The sequence below is a fragment of the Acomys minous genome, assembly GCF_964271855.1.
Source record: "Acomys minous genome assembly, chromosome: 3".
Classification (NCBI taxonomy): Eukaryota; Metazoa; Chordata; class Mammalia; order Rodentia; family Muridae; genus Acomys; species Acomys minous.
The window spans coordinates 23,078,212-23,097,714 of record NC_140485.1 but is presented as its reverse complement, the minus strand read 5'-3'; the positions used below and the strand labels follow the sequence as shown (position 1 = coordinate 23,097,714).

Below are 19,503 nucleotides of genomic sequence, written 5' to 3'. Positions count from 1 at the left end.
CACTGTCCTCCCTACGTCTTTCCCTGTATTAAATCTCTGCTTGGAAACAGCCTCACACAGGAGGAGTAACTCATAGGAGACATTTGTTTGTAACATGAATCAAGTCAGGATAGATTATTCACCAAGCTTCCACGAAGGCGAACGCCTCCAACAATGCTAGAAGCAATCCTGAAATAAGAAAAATTTCATCCTCAAAGGACTAAACTTCTGAGCTCTCTTTAAGAAACACTCAAAACACTCAAGTCATTTTGCAGAAGTGCATGTTGAGATACTTAGTCAAACCCATCTCTTGTGCTGTTTAAAGTCGCTGAGTGGCTATGACTACGAGCAGGACCAACTTGGGAAGCAGCAGACCAACTCACTTTTAGTGCCAACAAAAGTATGTGTATTTCCAGCTAACAACCTCAAGCTGTGTGGCATCCTGCACACAGGTTGCTTCTCAAGTGTCGGCCTGTGGATCCTCTAAGTCCACCCTCTGCTGTCCCTACTTACCTGCTTCCTCGCACTCAGTTACTGAGATCAGCAAAAGCAAAACACAAATTCCTGACCCTACCAATTGAGTAACACAAAGAAAAACTCACTGTCTTCTGTCCATTGCTGTCTTGGTTTGAGAATTAAGTGAACATGTCAGAACTCTTGGTGCTTTCATGAGTTGATTACAAAGAATAGCTCTTTATTTAAAAAAAAAAAAAATCTCATAAGCCTTATATTCAAGCCAGGCAGGGTTATACGGCAGAAAACAAAACAAAACCCCTAGGCTGGGCATGTCTACCATTCCCCAGGCTAGACATTTCGTCTGCACTGGGTAAACGAGATAGACATTTCCCTGTTTCTTCTAAGGTCCTTCTTGCTGCCTTTTGGGTTTGAGTGTCCTCACTGTGTTCACCTGTGCTGGTCTAAGTGGGAATTTTGATAAGTGGGCACATCTCAAGTCAGTAGCTCTACGCAGTCTAGGTAGTGTGCACCTTAGTGACTTGCACTGGGAACTGGCTCAAAAAATTATCTCTCAAGATTGCTAAGACTTGAAAAGGTGTAATTTCTAGAATTGTGGAGAAGGTATTTCTAAGTTTATTTAGTGCCACTTTAAAATATGCTTTATGATACTAAGCACTACAGACTAAAATGGAGTAACATATTTATTGTTGATGCTAAATATTTCTCAAAAAGTTAAAATCTGTTCACTTGTTCCCAAATTTTTGTTTGTTTGGTTTTTACTTTCTGACATAACAGTTTCTGTGTAGCCTGGCTGTCCTGGAACTTGTTCTATTGACCAGGCTGTCTTCTAACTCAGAGATCCACCTGCCTCTGCCAGCCATTACTTCCAAATCCTAAAATTTGTTTTTAGGTAATGCCTTAGAAGAAATTAATATTATTTTCTCTATAAATTTCTTTGTTAGTATTGTCTGAAAACATAAACTGAAAAATCTTTAAAAGATAGTTGACAACTCAGGGCTCTGTTACAGGCAAGGAATTCTGTGTATATGAGATATGTGGAAATATAAATCACTTTCTAGTCCACATTAATTCTGTTTGGTGTCCACTATCTAATCCCCAATTTAGTGGGGTGTGTGGCAGATGTGGAAAAAGTAACTGCTGCTGCCATAGGAAGGGGCTTTCCCTCTCTTCATGAAAAAGACTGTCCTCACTGATCTAGAAGATTCCTCTGATCCCAAAATAAAGGCATCTGGGAATCAATTTGTAACATCTGTCTTACTAGACATTCATCTTAGAATTCAGATTTTTGTGGACTTGCTTTTTTACTTTTATTTACTTTGGCTTGAGGTAGGCCCTCCATAGCCCAGGAGAGTCTCTAGTGCCTTGTTCCTCACGCTCTGAGGCTTGATTTGATACCTGATACTAATGCCATCTTATTTTTTGTTCTTTATCTCAGCTCAAACAGTATTTCTTTCAAAATGGTAGAGAACCAGGAGTGACGCTGCAGGTCTCTAATTCTAGCACTGTAGGAGGAAAGCAGGAAGATTTGGAGTCCGGGCCAGTGTGAGATCTTAGTTGGAAGAAAAAAAAAGGACAAGAATGTTAAGACATTTTACAGCCAAAAATCCCAAGGAAAAGAACAAAAGCCAATTTTCACTTGTTTTATCCTCTCAGTTTAAAAACCTAAGTAACTGAAATCTTTTCAGATTTAACTTTTAAAAAAAGAATTATTTTTCAAAAGCTTTAGTAAAGAAATGGTTACATAATTCTGAGGGCCTTCTATGTATCAGGGGCAACTATTAATCAGGGTCAGTATACTGTGTACTCACCAGTGTTTACTAAGCAACTATAGTCTTTTAATTAAAAAGAAGAATTTTCTACCACTTTTGCCCTTTAAATTCCAAGAACAGGCGTTTTTAGCCAGGGACAAACACAGCTAATCTAAAGTAACCAAAGCACACTACACCACCAGCAGCCAGTGGAAGTGGCTTTACTTCAATTACCCCACATGAAACCAGGCTCTTGGATCAAACAGAAGGGATTCATGCGTGCTTAGAACTGCTATATTTATATCATGAAAAGGTTATGCTACATTGAGACGTGAGAAGAAACAAACAATTTTATGCTAATTTAAGAGCAACAGAAAAACAGAAATCTCTTGCAGCATATACCTCAAAGTGCTGTAAAAACCTCAGACTAGTGTAGAATAGTTCAATGAAATAGAAGTGAGATGGACATAAAACAGTGAGATTTCAACTCCATGAAATCTGCTGCATGGAAAAATTCTTAATAAAATCTTGACTTGAGTTAGGCCTTTAGCCCAATTGTGGGACTAATGCAGGAAGCGGGGCCTGTCATACAGTCGCAGCTGCACGGAGCTACAGGTTACGATACAACTCTGGGTGTCATTACACAGATGGCCTGGCTTCCCACAGGACAGTAAGTACACCGCCTTCCAGAAGCTTAAGGCACACTGCTGTGAGCAGTGAACACGGCACAGAGCTCGGCATCTCAGGAACTGGATGGTATACATTGCCGAGATCCTTTGCGTTCTGGTTGTCACATGCACACACCTGATACAGGCACAGAAACTTGTTATTTTTATTTGGGTAACATAGGGTCTCCAAATTGTACTGGAAAAATAAATCCTAATTAATATCATTCTTGTAAAAAACGTGAGCACACTTTTCACAAATGATTCATGTAGAAGAGAAGAAAATACACATACTTTTATAATATCTTAAACTTTTTATTCCCTACCATTGACATTTTGTCTTTTGTCTTCTTTCAGTTTTCTACATTTTCCAACTTATATCTGTATTTAATACTGCTTTATTCTGCTAGACATGAACTGACTTCTTTCCTAAATCTAAGGATTATATAGTTTTAGTATAAATATATATCACATATTTTCGTAAAATTTTGACAAAACCAAATAAGTATGCCTTGTTTTAAGTCCATGCTCTTTCTACTGTTTATAAAATCTGATTTAGTGATCAAAATTCTTGGTTGCCATTCTTCAGTCACACAGTCTTCCTCCTGCACTGCCACTCACTGTTTACATAATAATGAGCAATAGAAAAACCAAGGACATTATGTTAATCTTAGTTCCTTCCTTTGACACTGTATGATGTGAACTTAAAGAAAAAAAAAGCAAATACATCCAAAACTCAATACATTCAAATGAGCAGAGTTCTGTCACCATCGAAGGCCACAGTTCATTCTTAACTATACTGCCACTGCACAAAACTTTAAAAAATTATTTTGGGATTGCTTTCAAAGCCAGCTGCATATTTTCTGCATTATCTGAAGTTAGGTGTTTTTTTTTTTTTAAACTGGTATTTGGTGCCAAATAAGGATGAAGACAACACATTATTAATACTCTTTTAAAGAAGGTATAAAGTTAGTAGCGCGTTAAATTAACGTAGACTGCAATTCTCCAAGAGCAAACCCAAGAGGCTTTGGGCAACAGTTGGATGCTGGCATTTATTAGCATGGTCACTATGCAGGTAACATTCACTTCGCTGTCTATGTTCTGGCATATTTGTTTAAAGTGACATTCTGAGAGTTAATACGTACTCTTTTAAGAAGAAATAGCATTCTTTAAAAAAAAAAAAAGAATCTTAATCCTTTAAATTATCACTGTCAAAATAAATGCTATGCAAGGGCTCGTTAGAAAGAAGTTCTTACTTTATCAATAAACACTAATTTTAAAAACCTGAAAGGAAACAACTAACTCATTTGCTCTCAGGCTTTTAAATCTTAACTTTAGACAAAATAATCTGAAATTTCTAAGGTACTAAAAAATAAAGAGCAACCCCAAATGTAATAAAAACACATCAAGAACCAAACTACAATTTCTGAGCTGCACTGTTTATTTTGCTGCTTGAGCCCCAGGTGGCAGTGTGCACTGCGGGCATGGGCCATCTAACCTTTACTAGCTGCAAGTACAGAAATAGACGGACACAGTTTTGGAGAACTGACATTTTGCAAAATGCAGCAAACATTTTCATTTATACATGAGAAAAGGAAGTGTTCAAAAGGGTATGAATTTCAAGTTATTGCAGGTTATTTGTGAGAGAATTTCTGCAGGTACAACATGTTTAAATTTAACCAACAGTAGTGTGTCAGTGTATTTAAAATCATGACAAAAATCTTCTCTCTGGTCATGTTGCCCATGACAAATTACTATGGTGGTGTATGTTTAGGGCAAGATGTCAACACAGCATAAATCCCATGGTGTTTTGGTTTTCTTCTGGAGATTAAAGCTGTTTTTTCTTGGGATAAATGCAGCAGCAAAACACAAACCAGTTGATCAAAAAAGCACTTCTGCCATAACTCCAATCACTTTCAGGACACACCAACCCACAGAAGTTTTGCCTTTCCAGTCCTTAGGGATCACATCTCTGCACGGCTGCCTTAAGCACGTCTGCAAAGCTTGTTCTCCATTAAGCCAGTTTACTGACCACAGCCTGGTTTAGAGAATTTAGTTGGTTGGTCCATTTATCTAGTGCAGTATATCGGGCACCTCCCCTCTTCTGATGATCCAGTTCAAGGAGCTGGTTGACTTGATCAATTCGGCCGTGAATAGTGCTGGAACCAAATAAGAAAACAAGGTCCCCAGTCATTTTTGCTAATAAGTACACTCACAGAACACCACACCACCAACCAACACACACGCCATACAGCCAAACAAAATACCAACAAAATACACAAAATCAAAACCCAAACCCACTTGCCTACTTAAAATGAGTGAGTGAATTTAGTGTAAGTTATAACATTTACTGCCTTATTCAATTCTTAAAAGACACCAGATCTCGGCTCAGCTACCATTTTTCACCAGACTGACACACCATGAAAGGCAATGACACCTGCCATGCTTCCAAAGCACACTGCTTTTAATAACATTAAAAACTGTTTTGTAACAGATAGTGCTTACACCCTATAGGTGGACATGGTGACACTCATCTTTAATCCCAGCACTTGGGAGGCAGAGGCAGACAGCCTGGCTTAGTGGCCTATATAGTAAATCCCAGGCCAGCCAGAGCTACACAGTGAGACCTTGTCTCTGTCTGTCTGTCTGTCTGTCTGTCTGTCCCTCCCTCCCTCTCTCTCTCCTCTCTCTCTCCTTCTCTCTCTTTCTCTCTCTCTCTCTCTCTCTCTCTCTCTCACACACACACACACACACACACACACACACACACACGAAGAAAGGAAAGAGGAAGGGAGGGAGGGAGGAAGAGAGGGGGAGTAGAGAGAGAGAGAGAGAACCTATGCAGAGAATTATCTATACAAATAGGTGTATGCCACAGCACACACGTGAAGGTAAGAGTACAACTTTGGGAGTTGGTTCTTTCCTTTCCCCATGGCATCTTGGGATCTTTCTCAGGCTGTCAGGCTTCTGCAGAGTGCTTTAACCTGCTAAGCCATGTCACTGGCCCAGTAAGCAATTTCTTAGCAGTGTGTAAGTCATATACAGAGAGGCCTGGCTAAAAGATGACTTGGAACTTTTCCAGAGATCATATGTTCACTATGTTCATTCATTTACAAAAGAAATCACCATATGTCTTCTACTAGAAAAATCATAGCCACAGCGGTTTTTATGATAAATCAACAATTGAGTTGCTATCCTTGCCATCACTGTCCAAATTTCACGGTTACTGTGGTGTCTGATAGAGAAGCTCATGCACTGCACACTTAGTTCCCAGCTGGAGGAACTGTTTGGGAAGCATTAGAAACTGTGTCCCGGGGATGGGCTTTAGGTCTCAGAAGACCGACTCTGCCTCCTGCTTGCCAGTGAAAATGTGAGCTCTCAGCGGCTCTCTGTCCATTACCATGGAGTCTTTCACTCTGAAACCACAGCCCAGTTAAATCCTACTTTTCTAAGTTGCCTTAGTCTCGGTGTTTTATGACACCAACAGAAAAGTAACACGGTTCCTAGCGTCTTGCAGTTTTAAAAAGTTGTCAAGGGGGCTGGAAAGAGGGGCGAGTGGTTAAGAGCACTTGCTGCTCTTCAGGAGGACCTGAGTTTAGTCCCAGCACTGATGTTCTGTGCCTCACAACCATTTGCAGCTCCAGCTCCTGAGTGTCTAACACCCTCTTGCAGCCTCCACAGGCATGTGCACGTCTATACACATGCCAGACACACTAATTTAAACAAGAAAAAAGCGGCAAAGTACTTACTTATCCAGTATGCACTGCACCAGCAAGCTTTCCACATCAGCTACGTCTATGTTTAGCTCCTAAGACAAAATATTACATAATTTTACTAGTTAACACTTAAAAAAGACTTCATTATTTTATATAATCATATAGCTTTAATCTATACCACTGAAACATTAATAAAGGAGGTTTTATTTTTGCCCCTTCTTTACTACAATGGTGATTTAACCCAGGGGCCCCCACACTAGGCCCCCTTTGTGAAGAGCATTTTTTTCTGATGATCCTGGGCACTGAACCTAGGATCTTGTTCATATACTATACCACTGAGCTACATCTTAATTCTCTTTGCACATTTAAGATGGGTTTCAGTAAGTTAGCCAGGCTGGCTTAAATTTACTCTGTAGCCAAGTGGACCATGAACTCAAAATCTTCCCACCTTAGCCTCCTGAACAGCTGAGATTAGACTTATGCTCCCAGGCTTGACTTGAGATTTTAAACAAATCTACTATCACACAAGAATGTATTGTAGGCAAGTGCTCTGCCCGAGCCGTGCCCTCAACCCTCTTCTGGTCCTGGGGTGCACTCCTACTAGGTTTGCAGAGCTTGGAATTGGAACTTTACTAACACTTCACTCCCTTCTGCCCGAGAATAAGGAGATCTTAGAAACTGAGTGATTTTTAATCTCTCTTATAAATTAAAGCTCTTCTCTATTAAAACAATTTACATTAAGTAAACTGAAAAATTCACATTAAATTTCAAGCCTTGGCTGGGCGTGGTGGCTCAAACCGTAACTTGGCACTTGGAAGGCAGAGGAGCAAGAGGATTAGGAGTTCAAGACCTCCTCAGCTACACAGTATTACATGAGTGCATACACACCCACCCACACACACCCACCCCTACCTCACACTCACTCTCTATGAAGTTAGCCTGGGCTACATAAAACCCATGCCTCAAAAATCCAAAGTGAAATCTGAAAGTTATATTCTCCTTTAAAAAAAAAAGCTACATGTCCAAACAAAACAAAAACAAAGATAGGTATACTGCAATTGTAGGCACAAATCATAAACACTAAAATCCAAATACCTTAGAAATAAAAGGAATATGTATTCTTGTGTAAGGCTTTATTAACTTTATGAGCACTTGTGTCCTGATGTTTCGTAAAAGCTCTGAAACACAAAGAGATAAAATGTATTTGTAACTGTAAATACTTTATGATGCACGTAAGTACAAGCCATCTTAACTAGACGATTTACCTTCCCAAACCAATTTGCTTTATAAAGACACAGGGTGTTTAGATTTTTAAAATCCAGGTGTGACAGAAGCATGGTCTGATTAAAATCTCTCCCAGTCTCTTGCTCTCTGATTATGTTAATGTTGCAATTCTCCTAAAATACTTTTGTCTTCTGTACATTCCACTGTGCACTGTTTCCTTAACATTTAACACACTTGAGAAGTTCTGGCTCACACTAGCTGAGTTACTTTTGTCCGAAGGCTCTCACCGTCTCGTGCACTTTCATAAACTCCCATATATAACCCTCATTTTGTAGCTCCAGCTGTCCCAGAACTCAAGAGATGCACTTGCATCTGCCTAGTTCCTAGTGCTGGGACTAAGGGTGTGTACCACTATGCAATTCTTTATACACAATTATCTTAAAAAAAAAAAAAAGACTAGACTGAAGTTCACAGATAATGCTTTTATATTTTTCTATTTTTATAACAAAGTACAGTATTTTCCAGGCTCATTAAAAAAAAAAATCTGTTGGATGGGAGAGAGAAAAAAAAAGCAAACTAAGGAATAATTTTCTGATGCATTTAACATTTGAATATTTTTGTGGACTGCTCCCAAAAGTCATTTAAAAGCACCCTCAATAATTTTTTGTTTTTCACGTCAGGGCTTCTCTGTGTAGCCTTGGCTGTCCTAGAACTTGCTCTATAGGCCAGGCTGGCCTCAAACTTTATCCAGCCTCTGTCTCCTGAGTGCTGGGATTAAAGGCATGGGCTACCACTGCCCAGCCCTCAATAGTTCTTACTAGATGAGAGCACTGGGGCTGTCACAGGCCCCAACTCAGAAACACTGTCTGTTTGTGGCAATTCAGCAGAACTTAATAAGCCTTACTCACTCTAAGAAAACTTCCCAACGTTACCTTACATGCTGGGGGAAACCCATCTCTGCATCATCTATGGGTCCAGTATATTTTCACAGCTTTTTGACAAACCTTAAAAGTTAGGTTGACTCTAGCCAGGTGTGGTGGTGCATGCCTTTAATCCCAGCACTTGGAAGGCAGAAGCAGGCAGATCTCTATGAGTTCGAGACCAGCCTCATTTAAAAAGTGAGTCCAGGACAGCCAAGGCTACACAGAGAAACCCTGTCTCAAAAAACAAAAATGATTTTAGGCAGCCAACAACATACCTTCAATGTGTTCTCTTATGAATGGGTCATCCATGATGTTGCTGTGATTTGTTTTCAGAATCTTTTCAAATTCAGTGATGTCATTATTCTGGTAGGCACTAACAGAAAAAAAAAGTATAAATGTTGCCACAGACCAAGTAATGTACCAAAACATAATCCAGCATCTATGTCTCATATACACAAGAACCTAAGTTTTATTATTGTTTCTATCATAGAAGTTAAAATTAAGTACACACAAAAATAGCCTCCCCCAAAAACCCATTTCCAGCACCAAATAAACAACCCCCAAAACTTGAATGCTTTTTTGTTTTCTAAAGGAAAGAATCATTTTGTTTGGGGGAGGGGATGTTATACAGATACATTAGTAATTTAACAGAATCTCAAATCTTGGCTTTGTTCAAAGTTGATATAAAATGTTTATTATTTTAGTTGATGTTTTCAAATTAAATTGTGCATTTCTGATCCCTAATTGTTCTTAATGGAAGAAACCAGGTTTCATGCACATTACTCAACAAAGGAGCATGGCCTTAGCTTTCAAATAAGAAAGCATATCCTTTCTGAAAAAAATCCAGGAAATACAGCTTCCTAATTATTATCTTCTAGAAAGCTACCAGCAACTGCAAAAACTTTTCAGAAGGCTTGATTCTCTAATCTTTCTAGCCTTAAAGTCCCACCAACCTATACAGCACAAACACGAGTGACAGAAATGCCAAATGAGCACACACAGAGGATGCAGTGATGGAACCTCCTGTTGCAGAAGGTCAGAGGCTGATTTATGTCTCTAATTCTCCTTCGGGATCTGGCATCTACTTGAAACAACCGTGTAAGGCACTATGGGATTGCTAAAGGTGCTGAGAAGGAAGAAGCCAACCTTCTGGATACGGCACCACTGTGTGCTTTATATGTAAGACATATCATCAACCATTCTGCACGCCCTCTGCTGTGCTTCCATCTGTTGGGTCGCAATGTCACTTCATGTTAGGGGCAGGTGATTCAACTGCTTCAACAGCAAATACTTTCCTCTAGTCTGCTGGCAACTGACTAGGAAGATAAAATTAGGAAGTATTACTTTCTTACCTACCCCAACACACTGTAATGCACAACAGGAGGCTATTTCCAAGTGGTGAAAACATTGCACACATGTGTTATCTTACACTTGCATACGCCTACATTTTAGCTATAAGAAAGTTTCCCATTAAGTAGATTTTATTTTTAGTCCTTGCTTGGGTAAAAATGTATCATTACAATACATTTTTTGAGGTCCACTACAGATGCTTCACTGGGGTAATAAGACATAATAAATACAGCATAATCACTACTTTCTAAAAGTAATGTATTTTATTATACTTAATAAAAACTTTCATTATTTCCTTAGTTTTAATTGATGCTTAACAAGCCACTGCTATAAACAAAATATTTTAAAAGTATTCTTAATGTTAAACATATTTTTAAAGTATTTTAATGTTAATTTGTGGTCAACCCAAGATAATGTAACAAATGTAGATAAATAAAACCTCTTGAAAAAAGATTGGAGGAGTCCCCTTTCACAATTAAAACCAACCTGATCCATCAAACATTAAAATAAATTTAAAATGCATGCAATGGGAGAATATTTAGCAATGCAAAGTATTTATAGAAAAACTTCTCCCAAACACTTGATTCTCACTTAGGGCTAAAACTGAAGGTTCTTTTTCTTTTTTGAGGCAAGGTCTTACTGTGTAGCTCCAGCTAATCTGCAACTAACTATGTAGACCAAAATAGCCTCAAACTCAGAGATCCACCCACTTCCATCTCCTGAGTACAGGGATTAAAGGTGTGCAGCACTAGGCCTTGCCCTCAAAGTTTTTGTTTTAATATCATTTTTATCTTGTCATTGAGAAAGTATGCTTTTTATGCCTCTTATGAAAATTCTTGATTTATCTTGGGCCAATTCATAATTTATTTTAGACTTAAGGTAGTCAGAGGCATTGAAAAAGTTCTGAGACAAAGGCAGTTAAAACTGTCATTTATATCATACACAAACACATGGTTAGTACGAAAACAAACAAAAGGTAAGTAAATAAAATAAATAAATAAATAAAAAAGCAAGCTGGGTCTAGTGTATAGGCTTGAAAGAGGACAAAGCACTAGGATCACAAGTTCAAGGCCAACTGGAAAGAAGGAAAAAAACAAACAACAAAACCAATGAGATTTTATACATAGTTCATGACTAACAGAAACAGCATAATGGTTTCAAGAGATAAAAAGACATGAACTTTTGTGCCTTTTACAGAAACAGACAGATGCTCACTGTCAACTATTCTCTCCTGTTGTCTGCCCCTCCCCTATCTGAGCTGTTATAAAGGGGTTTGCCTTAGGGAAACATAAGCCTTACCTTACTAAATTTGTCATTGCTAGAATTTCTGGATCATTTTTATACGGCTTGGCCTAACAGAAAAACAAAACAAAAACAAATTATGTACACACACTCAAAGAGTGCCTCTTATTCCCAAAAAGGTAATCAGCTAATAAGAGAAATGAAGAAAGCAGTCATACCTCTTGTGAGTCAAACGGATTTATTCCTGATTTCATTAGCATATTTGCTAAGACCAAATATTTTAAACAAGTGGTTCGTCTTGGGCTTCCTGATTCATCATAATTTTTGAAAGCTTCAAAAAAATCAGTGTGTGCCTTTTCAAATTCACCTTCTCTCAAATGCATTTTACCACCACATTCTGTAAAGAGCAGAACAGGAAAAAAAAAAGGACATTTTGTTTTTCAAGATTAGCTTATGAAGACCAAATGAAAGCTACCGCGTTGGCTTTTAACTGTTATGTGCTGCACGGCAGTAGGCCAGCGTAGCCCCAGTTTTAACTGTATGCTCTACACAGCAATAGTCCAGGGTAGCCCGAGTTTACATGTTCATCCTATAAAGCATGTTCACTGAATACCAGCTGTCAACGCAAATACTTACATCTTTTACTGAAGAAGAAGTCATCTTTTATGTCATTACAAGTCAGGAGGGGAACACTGATATGTAACTTTTCTAAGTAGTACCTTTACTACTGTGACTTTAAGACAAGAACGCACGCTGGTTTCTAACAGACTACTTGAAGGCTTTCACACTTTCCCATTTACTGTCAGTAAAGCTACGAGAGACTCAGTCCCATGCAGTGACCCATGACCTCCCCTCCTACCCTTTCTGCCCCAACTTGCCTCTGATGACACCCATGATCAGTGGGTGAGGGATGGCAGACTTGATGTGAAGTGACTGCTCATACAGTGCTTTAAGCTTTTTGTTATTCTTCTGGGCCGTGTACATCTGAATTTCCAAAGCATAGATTTCTAATAACTGGGTACCTTTTTTCAGGTCATCTTCTCCATCATCAGTCTAGGAAAACACGTATTTTAGTCAAGACAGAGTGTAAGGACAACTGAGTAAGTTTTATTAGTGTTAACCAGGGAACCTTAAATCCTCTGTGTGGAAATGCATTACAGATTTTAATGCATCATGGCTAACTGTATCATGACCAAAGGAACCTTTAGACTCTTACTATATTGTTACTGGGTAGGGAAAAGGGGGCCAGAAGTTTCTCTGTGTATAAAAAGTATATGAAAAACAATTTGTGTGTGTTACATATGTGTGTGCTTACGCATGCCTGTGTACGTTAGAGAGGAACACTGGGTGTCTTATCATTTGCTGCCTTATCTTTTGAGGCAGGGTCTCTCAGTGAACCTAAAGCTCACTGTTTCCTAGTTAGGCTGGTGGCCAGCAATCATTCTTTGCCCCTGCCCCAGCTTATGGGTTACAGGCATACATAGTCACGCTGACCACTGTCAGTGGGTGATGTGGATCTACATTTCTGCCTACCTAACAAGTGTTCTTACTGAACCATCTCCCCGAGACCTGTATTAAAATTTGGTGTTGGTAGACCTTTGCTGCCAAAGCCATCCATCCTCCTCATGGTGGAGGAGAAAAGTGATTATCATAAGTTGTTCTCTGACCTTAACATGCACTCTACAGCATGAACATGCTTGTATACCCCACACTCACTTAAGTGTAATATTTTTAGCTAGGAAGTATACTGATTGTTTTCCTTTGCAGCTGCTTTAGAGCCATATATTCAATCAAAACACACTTCCTGAACCTTCCTTTGGTACGTCAAGAAAATCACATGATAACCTCAAAAAGATATTCTCTAAATGTGAACCTTAGATTACATACAGCCAATAGTGATATAGTTATAATTATTACTAGACAAAAAGCATACACTAAACCAAATTTGTTGTTTGAATTTTTGAACTTAAAATACAGTTTGGTTATCCATTAATAAATCATAACCAGATTACCATGCACCTCTCTCAACATAATTTCTCTATTAGACACATTAAAATACACAACATCTAATATAGCTTGTGCTACATTGAATTACAGACATATACAATAGCACTTCAAATTTTATCTGAGAATATATGCTACAAATGCTATACAAAAATGTCATATATTAGAATATAAAATATTTTTGTTATTTTTATTCATAAAGTTGTTCCCCCTGGGCTGGAGAGATGGCTCAGTGGTTAAGAGCACTGTCTGCAACCACACGGTGGCTCACACCCATCTGTAATGAGATCTGGTGCCCTCTTCTGGCATGCGGGCACACACGCAGGCAAGAATATTGTACATATAAAATAAACAAATAAATCTTAAAAAAATTTGTCCCCCAATATTCTTAATGAGACTAAGTAGACACCAAGGGTTACAACATACTACAAGGGGCTCTTTTGTTCCCTGATAACTACTTATCATTCCATAAAGGATCAGAATTAAAACTATCATTTAGACCAGTGGTTCTTAGGCTGGACTTGAACTCATGATCATGATCCTTTAAAAACTTATTTCTTTAAATTTTACTTTTGGGATGGGTGCTTGCGTACAAGCACCTCTAAACAATTGAGTACTATTACTTCATGTTTACATTAAGGAAAAAGGGAGGGGTATTACCTGACAAGACTGATGTAACTGGCGTAAAATTTTTTGAAGCTTTCCATATTCTTCTCGTTCTAAATATAATTTTCCAAGCTGTAAAAAATTGGTTAAGATGAAAAGCGTTTAGCAGGAGGGCATCCCTCAAGGCACCCGCCCACTCTTCAAAAGGAGGAACAAACGCAATTGTTACCTTTGTGTTTGTCTTAAACCACAGTCTATCATTCTTAGCATCTTTCAAAGCTTCCAGTGTTGTTTCATAAAATTCCTGCAGTAAATCCATCTGACATAAAAAATCAGAATTCTATAATTGTAAACAGCAAATTTGTACCTGTTAATAAAGTTAATTTGAACAAACTAAAAGTGCATCTTTGAACTTTAATACATGTAAGATACACTATTTGTTTCTTCCCAAATGTATTTCATAGTCCAAAACATTAAGAAAGTGCTAAGTTTACAAGTGCTAAGATGCTTTTGCTTGTTTTATAAAGCCAAGAAATATATTTTCTCATGTAAACTACATGGTTGTTAGTTCTAAAACCATAATAGTCAGATGTATCCTTGCCAAGCTACCCACTCATGCTATAGCAACAGAATGGTATGCATTAAACACATATACATTTTATTTACTCAGCGTGTACAATATTCTATAGAGTAAACAGCACACACGGGGAGGGGGAGAGATATATACAGCAGCCTTGCTCCTATCAAAAGGTTCTGTTCTTCTGTTTTGGGACGAGGTCTTACTCTGTTGACCAGGCTGGCCTGGAACTCTTGGTGACAGAGTCTACCTTATCCTCCTCAGTGCCGGGATTACAGGCACGAGCCACCACATCTCAAGTATGTCTTAGAATAGTTTTTTTTTCCCCTCGTGTAATTTTAGCTGGTGGTTTAATCACCAACAATTCACTAATCTGAGTGACTTTTCTTTTTCTTCCATAAAGTCCACTGTTGTATGCCGTCCTGAGTTCCTCTGCTCATCCTCTACTACTCAGCTTTGTTCCTGTATCTGGATCCCTAAATTTCTATGTAACAGAGAGGGAAGAAGAGCAGGAGGAGCTGACGCTCTAAGGAAAGGCTACCTGCTCACTCAGGTCACTGAGTGCTACCGCACACAGTGTCTATTCATCCTTTCCAAAAGCAACATACAGAAGAATACAATCTTTAAGTTTTATTCAATTCTATTCCCCTAACATTTGGCATAACATTTATAAACAGAACACCAAAAGTGTTTTTATAACATTTGTTTGTAAGTACAAGAAAATATTTTCCCACTTAACTTAGTGTTATTTACTTAAACTGTCTCATGCACTCCAGGCTAGTCTCAAACTCACCTTGTTTCCAAGGATGGCTTTGAACCCTTGTTCCTATTGCCCCCTCCTGTCAAGCCCTGGGATCACAGGTATGTACCACCAGCCAGCCTGGCCTCAAAATCATTATATAGCATATTTGTCCATGTTACTTACTCTAGGACTATCACTATTAAATGACAGGGCTTCTTTCCCCCTATTCCCAGAATAGATGTGGAAAATACAAAGTATGGCAACAAACTATCTCAACGTCTGGCTAAAAAGAAGTGTGTGTGAGCGAGGCTGACCCTGGGAACACTGGTCAGGAGTACAAAGAGACACTAAGTGATATAGAGAACATCCTGTGTTCAAACACCAGCTTTAAAAAAAAAAATTCAGGGGGCTGGAGAGATGGCTTAGAGGTTAAGAGGTCCTGAGTTCAAGTCCCAGCAGCCACATGGTGGCTCACAACCTTCTCTGATGGGATCTAATGCCCTCTTCTGTCGTGTAGGTGTACATGCAGGCAGAGCACTGCATACCTAATAAATAAATCTTAAACAAATATGAAAAAAATTCAAATGAAAATGATCTCAGAAAAAAAAGGATGAATGAAATACAATCAATTATCATAACCTTTGTTAACCACCACATTCTAGAAGAACCAATCTCCCTTGCCCATCTCCCTTTCCACCTTTCCTTTATCAGGTACCACCACGCACCCTTCATAGAAGCATTTATAGAGAGAGCACCTACACAGACTGACACAGGACAAGTTCTTAAGAACTTCAATCAAATATGACAACTTGTAGCTGAGGTGTGACTGTGTTTAGTATTTAACACCCTCAATGGCTGCAGTGAAGGCTTGGGGTACAACTTCAATGGGAATGCTTGTCTAGCATGCTCAGTACTGAAAGTTTGGATACAGATACAATTTCATCAAGAACAGAGCTATAATTGCGGCTGTATGGAATCTGAATAGAATACAAGTCTGCCCAAGTTATTTACAGGTAAAATTTAAGGATTTAAAGATACTAAGGGAGATTAGCCTGGATTTGTTGCCTTTAAATGCTAATTAGTACCAGAATTAAGAAAACAGAACTTTTTTTTTGTTTTTGTTTTTTTTTTTTTGGTTTTTTCAAGACAGGGTTTCTGCGTAGCCTTGGCTGTCCTAGACTCACTCTGTAGACCACAGAGATCCATCTGTCTCTGCCTCCCAGAATGCTAGGATCACAGGCACGTGCCACTATGCCCCACTAATGCATTACTTTTGAAACACACTAGTAATTAGTAAATAGGCCTTTTCTTTAAAATAAAACAAAGCCTTAGCAGGCATAATGACATATGCCTGTCTATCAGCACTTGGAGGAAAAGGGGATATAAGTCTGGGAGCCCTCGGCCACTACAGAGCACCTCAAACCCACAGAACCATTACTATAAATAACACACTGCTAGCAGCAGGAGGGAAAACTCAAGTCTAACCTGTTTGGAAGTGGAGATATAATCAAGAATAGAATTAATGGACTTTTCAGAATAGTTCCTGGTGACTGCACTCCGAATATAGGTCAATAGTTGCTTATATCTGTTCATCATTTCTGGGAAGTTTGTCTACGAAGAAAGGAAAATGCATGGTTAGAGACATACAGGTGCGCTACCTGTGCACAAGACGAGGACCCAGCTCATTAAACTGGACCTGGCACGATTCATGAAATGCTCTCGTAAAGGAGGAAGAACACTATAGACACGTTACCTTACATATAAGATGACACAAATGTCAGACTTTTGCCTCCTAAACAGATAAAATTTGTACATGTTCGAAGTCTCAAATATTACTCTTCACTGCACAACACATTTGATTAAAAAGCTACTAAAATATTCATTAAATGAAAACAGATTATAATTTTGAAATGTTATGGCTAATAGTTATGCAGATAGCAACTATTTCTCCCTTAAATAAAGATTCGCCCTAACTTTTTGTTTTGTTTTTCAAGACAAGGATTCTGTGTAGCCTTAGCTATTCTGTACTCAATTCATAGAGCAGGCTGGCCTCACACTCACAGAGACCCACCTGCCTCTGCTTTCCAGAGTGCTGGGATTAAAGGTGTGTACCACCACGCCTGGCTTGCCCTAACTTTTCTAACAAGAGCTACATGTTTTATTTCTCCCTTAAATTGGCTGGTATTCCATGAGTTCAAAGGCTCACTTCAAGTCCCAGAACTCATCTCATGTAAGAAAATCATACCAGGGACATAGGGAGGAGAAACTGTACTCTCTCTCTTTGCTTTGTTTTGCTTTTTTCAATTAAAAGAAAGAAAATCATCCCATACAGGGCCCTACTCCAAGGTAGACACAGTTACTGATGCCATTGCAATATTATGTTGTATGATTGTTTAGACTGTTTTATATTATTATTCCAGGAAACAGGAAAGATCTGTAAAATCAAAGGGCTACTAATAAAATGTCCAGCAGTTCAGTATTTGGGGAGTATGTCGTGTAAATCAATTTTGGAATTTAACTGTATAATCTGGTCTACACCCTACAATCTCTTATTGCTACTAACCTGTTTTATTGAGTTGTATAAAGAATGGTTGCACTGGCGTGTACAGCTGACATTCAGTACTTAATGTTTTTAATTAATTAAAATCTGTGCCCCATCACCTGCTGCTTCATCTATATTTCTCAAAAATTTAATTTAAATATAGGAAATACTGGTGTAATCTCACAAAAACAAACAGAAAGCACAGGGGCTTTGTGCAACAAAAACACACTTCCAGAAGTAGAACCAGAAAGGGTGAATGCAACACAGATGATTTTCCTTTGTTAGCTAGATATAAAATAGTAACTGTACATATTTTGAGCAGTTCTGTTATTTAGGAGCAAAGACTTATGCTAAAACATTTTCTGATAGTTTTGGCAGGAGAGGCTCAGGGAGCCACTCTTCTAAGGGTTGGAGAGTACATCTGAAAGAGACTATAGAGTGTAATAAGCCAGGCCTGATGGAGTGGAATCAAAGCCCTAACCAGAGCGGGTTCAACTGCAGATAGATGGGATCAGAGAAATGACTGGACAGGCAGGAGGCACCTGGAAATCTAGAAAGCAGAAAAAGGAAGTAGTAACCAGCTTCTATATGGCTTCTAGATTGAATTCAGGTCTCCCTCTGCTTATGAAGCAAGTTTTTTTTTTTCTCCTCTTTTTGGTTTTTCAAGGCAGGGTTTCTATGTGTAACAGACCTGGCTGTCCTGGACTCACCAGGCTGGCCTCGAACTCACAGAGATCTGCCTGCCTCTGCCTCCTGAGTGTTGGGATTAAAGGGCTGTGCAACCACGTCTGGCTGTGAAGCAAGTCTTTATTGAAAAAATGATCTCCTACTCACTTCCCTCCATCCTTCACTTTTGTTTGGCCAGTTTAAGGACAGTAATGATTGATTGGCATTCTGTGAAAATGCATCATGGCACATCCAGTTTACCTGTGACTCATCAGCAGAGTATGACGAGTACTAAATGCCTGCTGTTGTTCTAGGTGCTGAGAACACAACAGGGGAAACAAAGCCCTGGTCCCATGGGCACTTACAGCTTACTGATGGGGAAGGGCAGAGAAAAGTCAATGAATAAACACGTCACAAAGAACAGAACCAGCAGAGGCGGCCAACTGATGGGCGAACAGCATTTGAGCAGAGCCATATGGCTGAGAGAAGGACATCTGAGACAGAGGCGGCAGTGAGGACATCTCTGAGGCCATGGTAAGGATTTTGGATTTTACTGAGGGACAATAAGGACCAAGGAGATCTGAAGGGAAGGATGACATCCTATGAGTTGTATATTAAAAGGATAACTGCTACCTGTGAGAATAAGTGCAGCAGATAAGGATGGATGCCAGACTAGCTATCAGGCCACTGCAACAATGTAGGTGGGAGATGATGCTAGCTTGGACTAGAGCAGAAGTGGAAACTTTACACTAGGCATCTTCTGAGGGTACTCAGGCCTTCTTGATTGGTAGAAAGAGAGATAACAGAGCTGTAGGGTACAATGCTGAAGTACTTGGCCCCAGTCTTGGTAATAAACAGAATTTTTGAAACTCCAAAATAAACTTCTAAAGTAAGTTTTACAAAAAGTCACCCTACAAATAATGCACCTGTAAATGTGCAGTAACACACACAAGACACACCTAAAGGATAAGCTCTTCATACAAAAACCTTTTTAAAATTCTTTGTCAAATTAAAAAAACTTAGCACTGAAAAGAGAGGACAC

General features: G+C 38.9%; 1 protein-coding gene across 2 annotated transcripts in view; it reads right to left on the bottom strand.

The window, feature by feature from the left end:
* Positions 1 to 3,012: 3,012 nt before the first annotated feature.
* Positions 3,013 to 19,503, bottom strand: part of COPS2 (COP9 signalosome subunit 2) — a 28,056-nt gene continuing 11,565 nt past the window's right edge. Inside the window, exons 4-13 of one of the 2 annotated variants that reach the window (XM_084775511.1) lie at positions 16,739 to 16,864; positions 14,164 to 14,274; positions 13,989 to 14,066; positions 12,203 to 12,377; positions 11,543 to 11,721; positions 11,382 to 11,434; positions 9,008 to 9,105; positions 7,681 to 7,763; positions 6,619 to 6,677; positions 3,013 to 5,028 (exon numbers count right to left, since the gene is read on the bottom strand). In XM_084775511.1, the coding sequence (XP_084631637.1) occupies positions 4,884 to 5,028; positions 6,619 to 6,677; positions 7,681 to 7,763; positions 9,008 to 9,105; positions 11,382 to 11,434; positions 11,543 to 11,721; positions 12,203 to 12,377; positions 13,989 to 14,066; positions 14,164 to 14,274; positions 16,739 to 16,864 (1,107 nt within the window). In that variant the 3' untranslated portion in view covers positions 3,013 to 4,883. The remainder of the gene's footprint in view (positions 5,029 to 6,618; positions 6,678 to 7,680; positions 7,764 to 9,007; positions 9,106 to 11,381; positions 11,435 to 11,542; positions 11,722 to 12,202; positions 12,378 to 13,988; positions 14,067 to 14,163; positions 14,275 to 16,738; positions 16,865 to 19,503) is intronic. The other variant, XM_084775512.1, reaches the window with a different exon arrangement.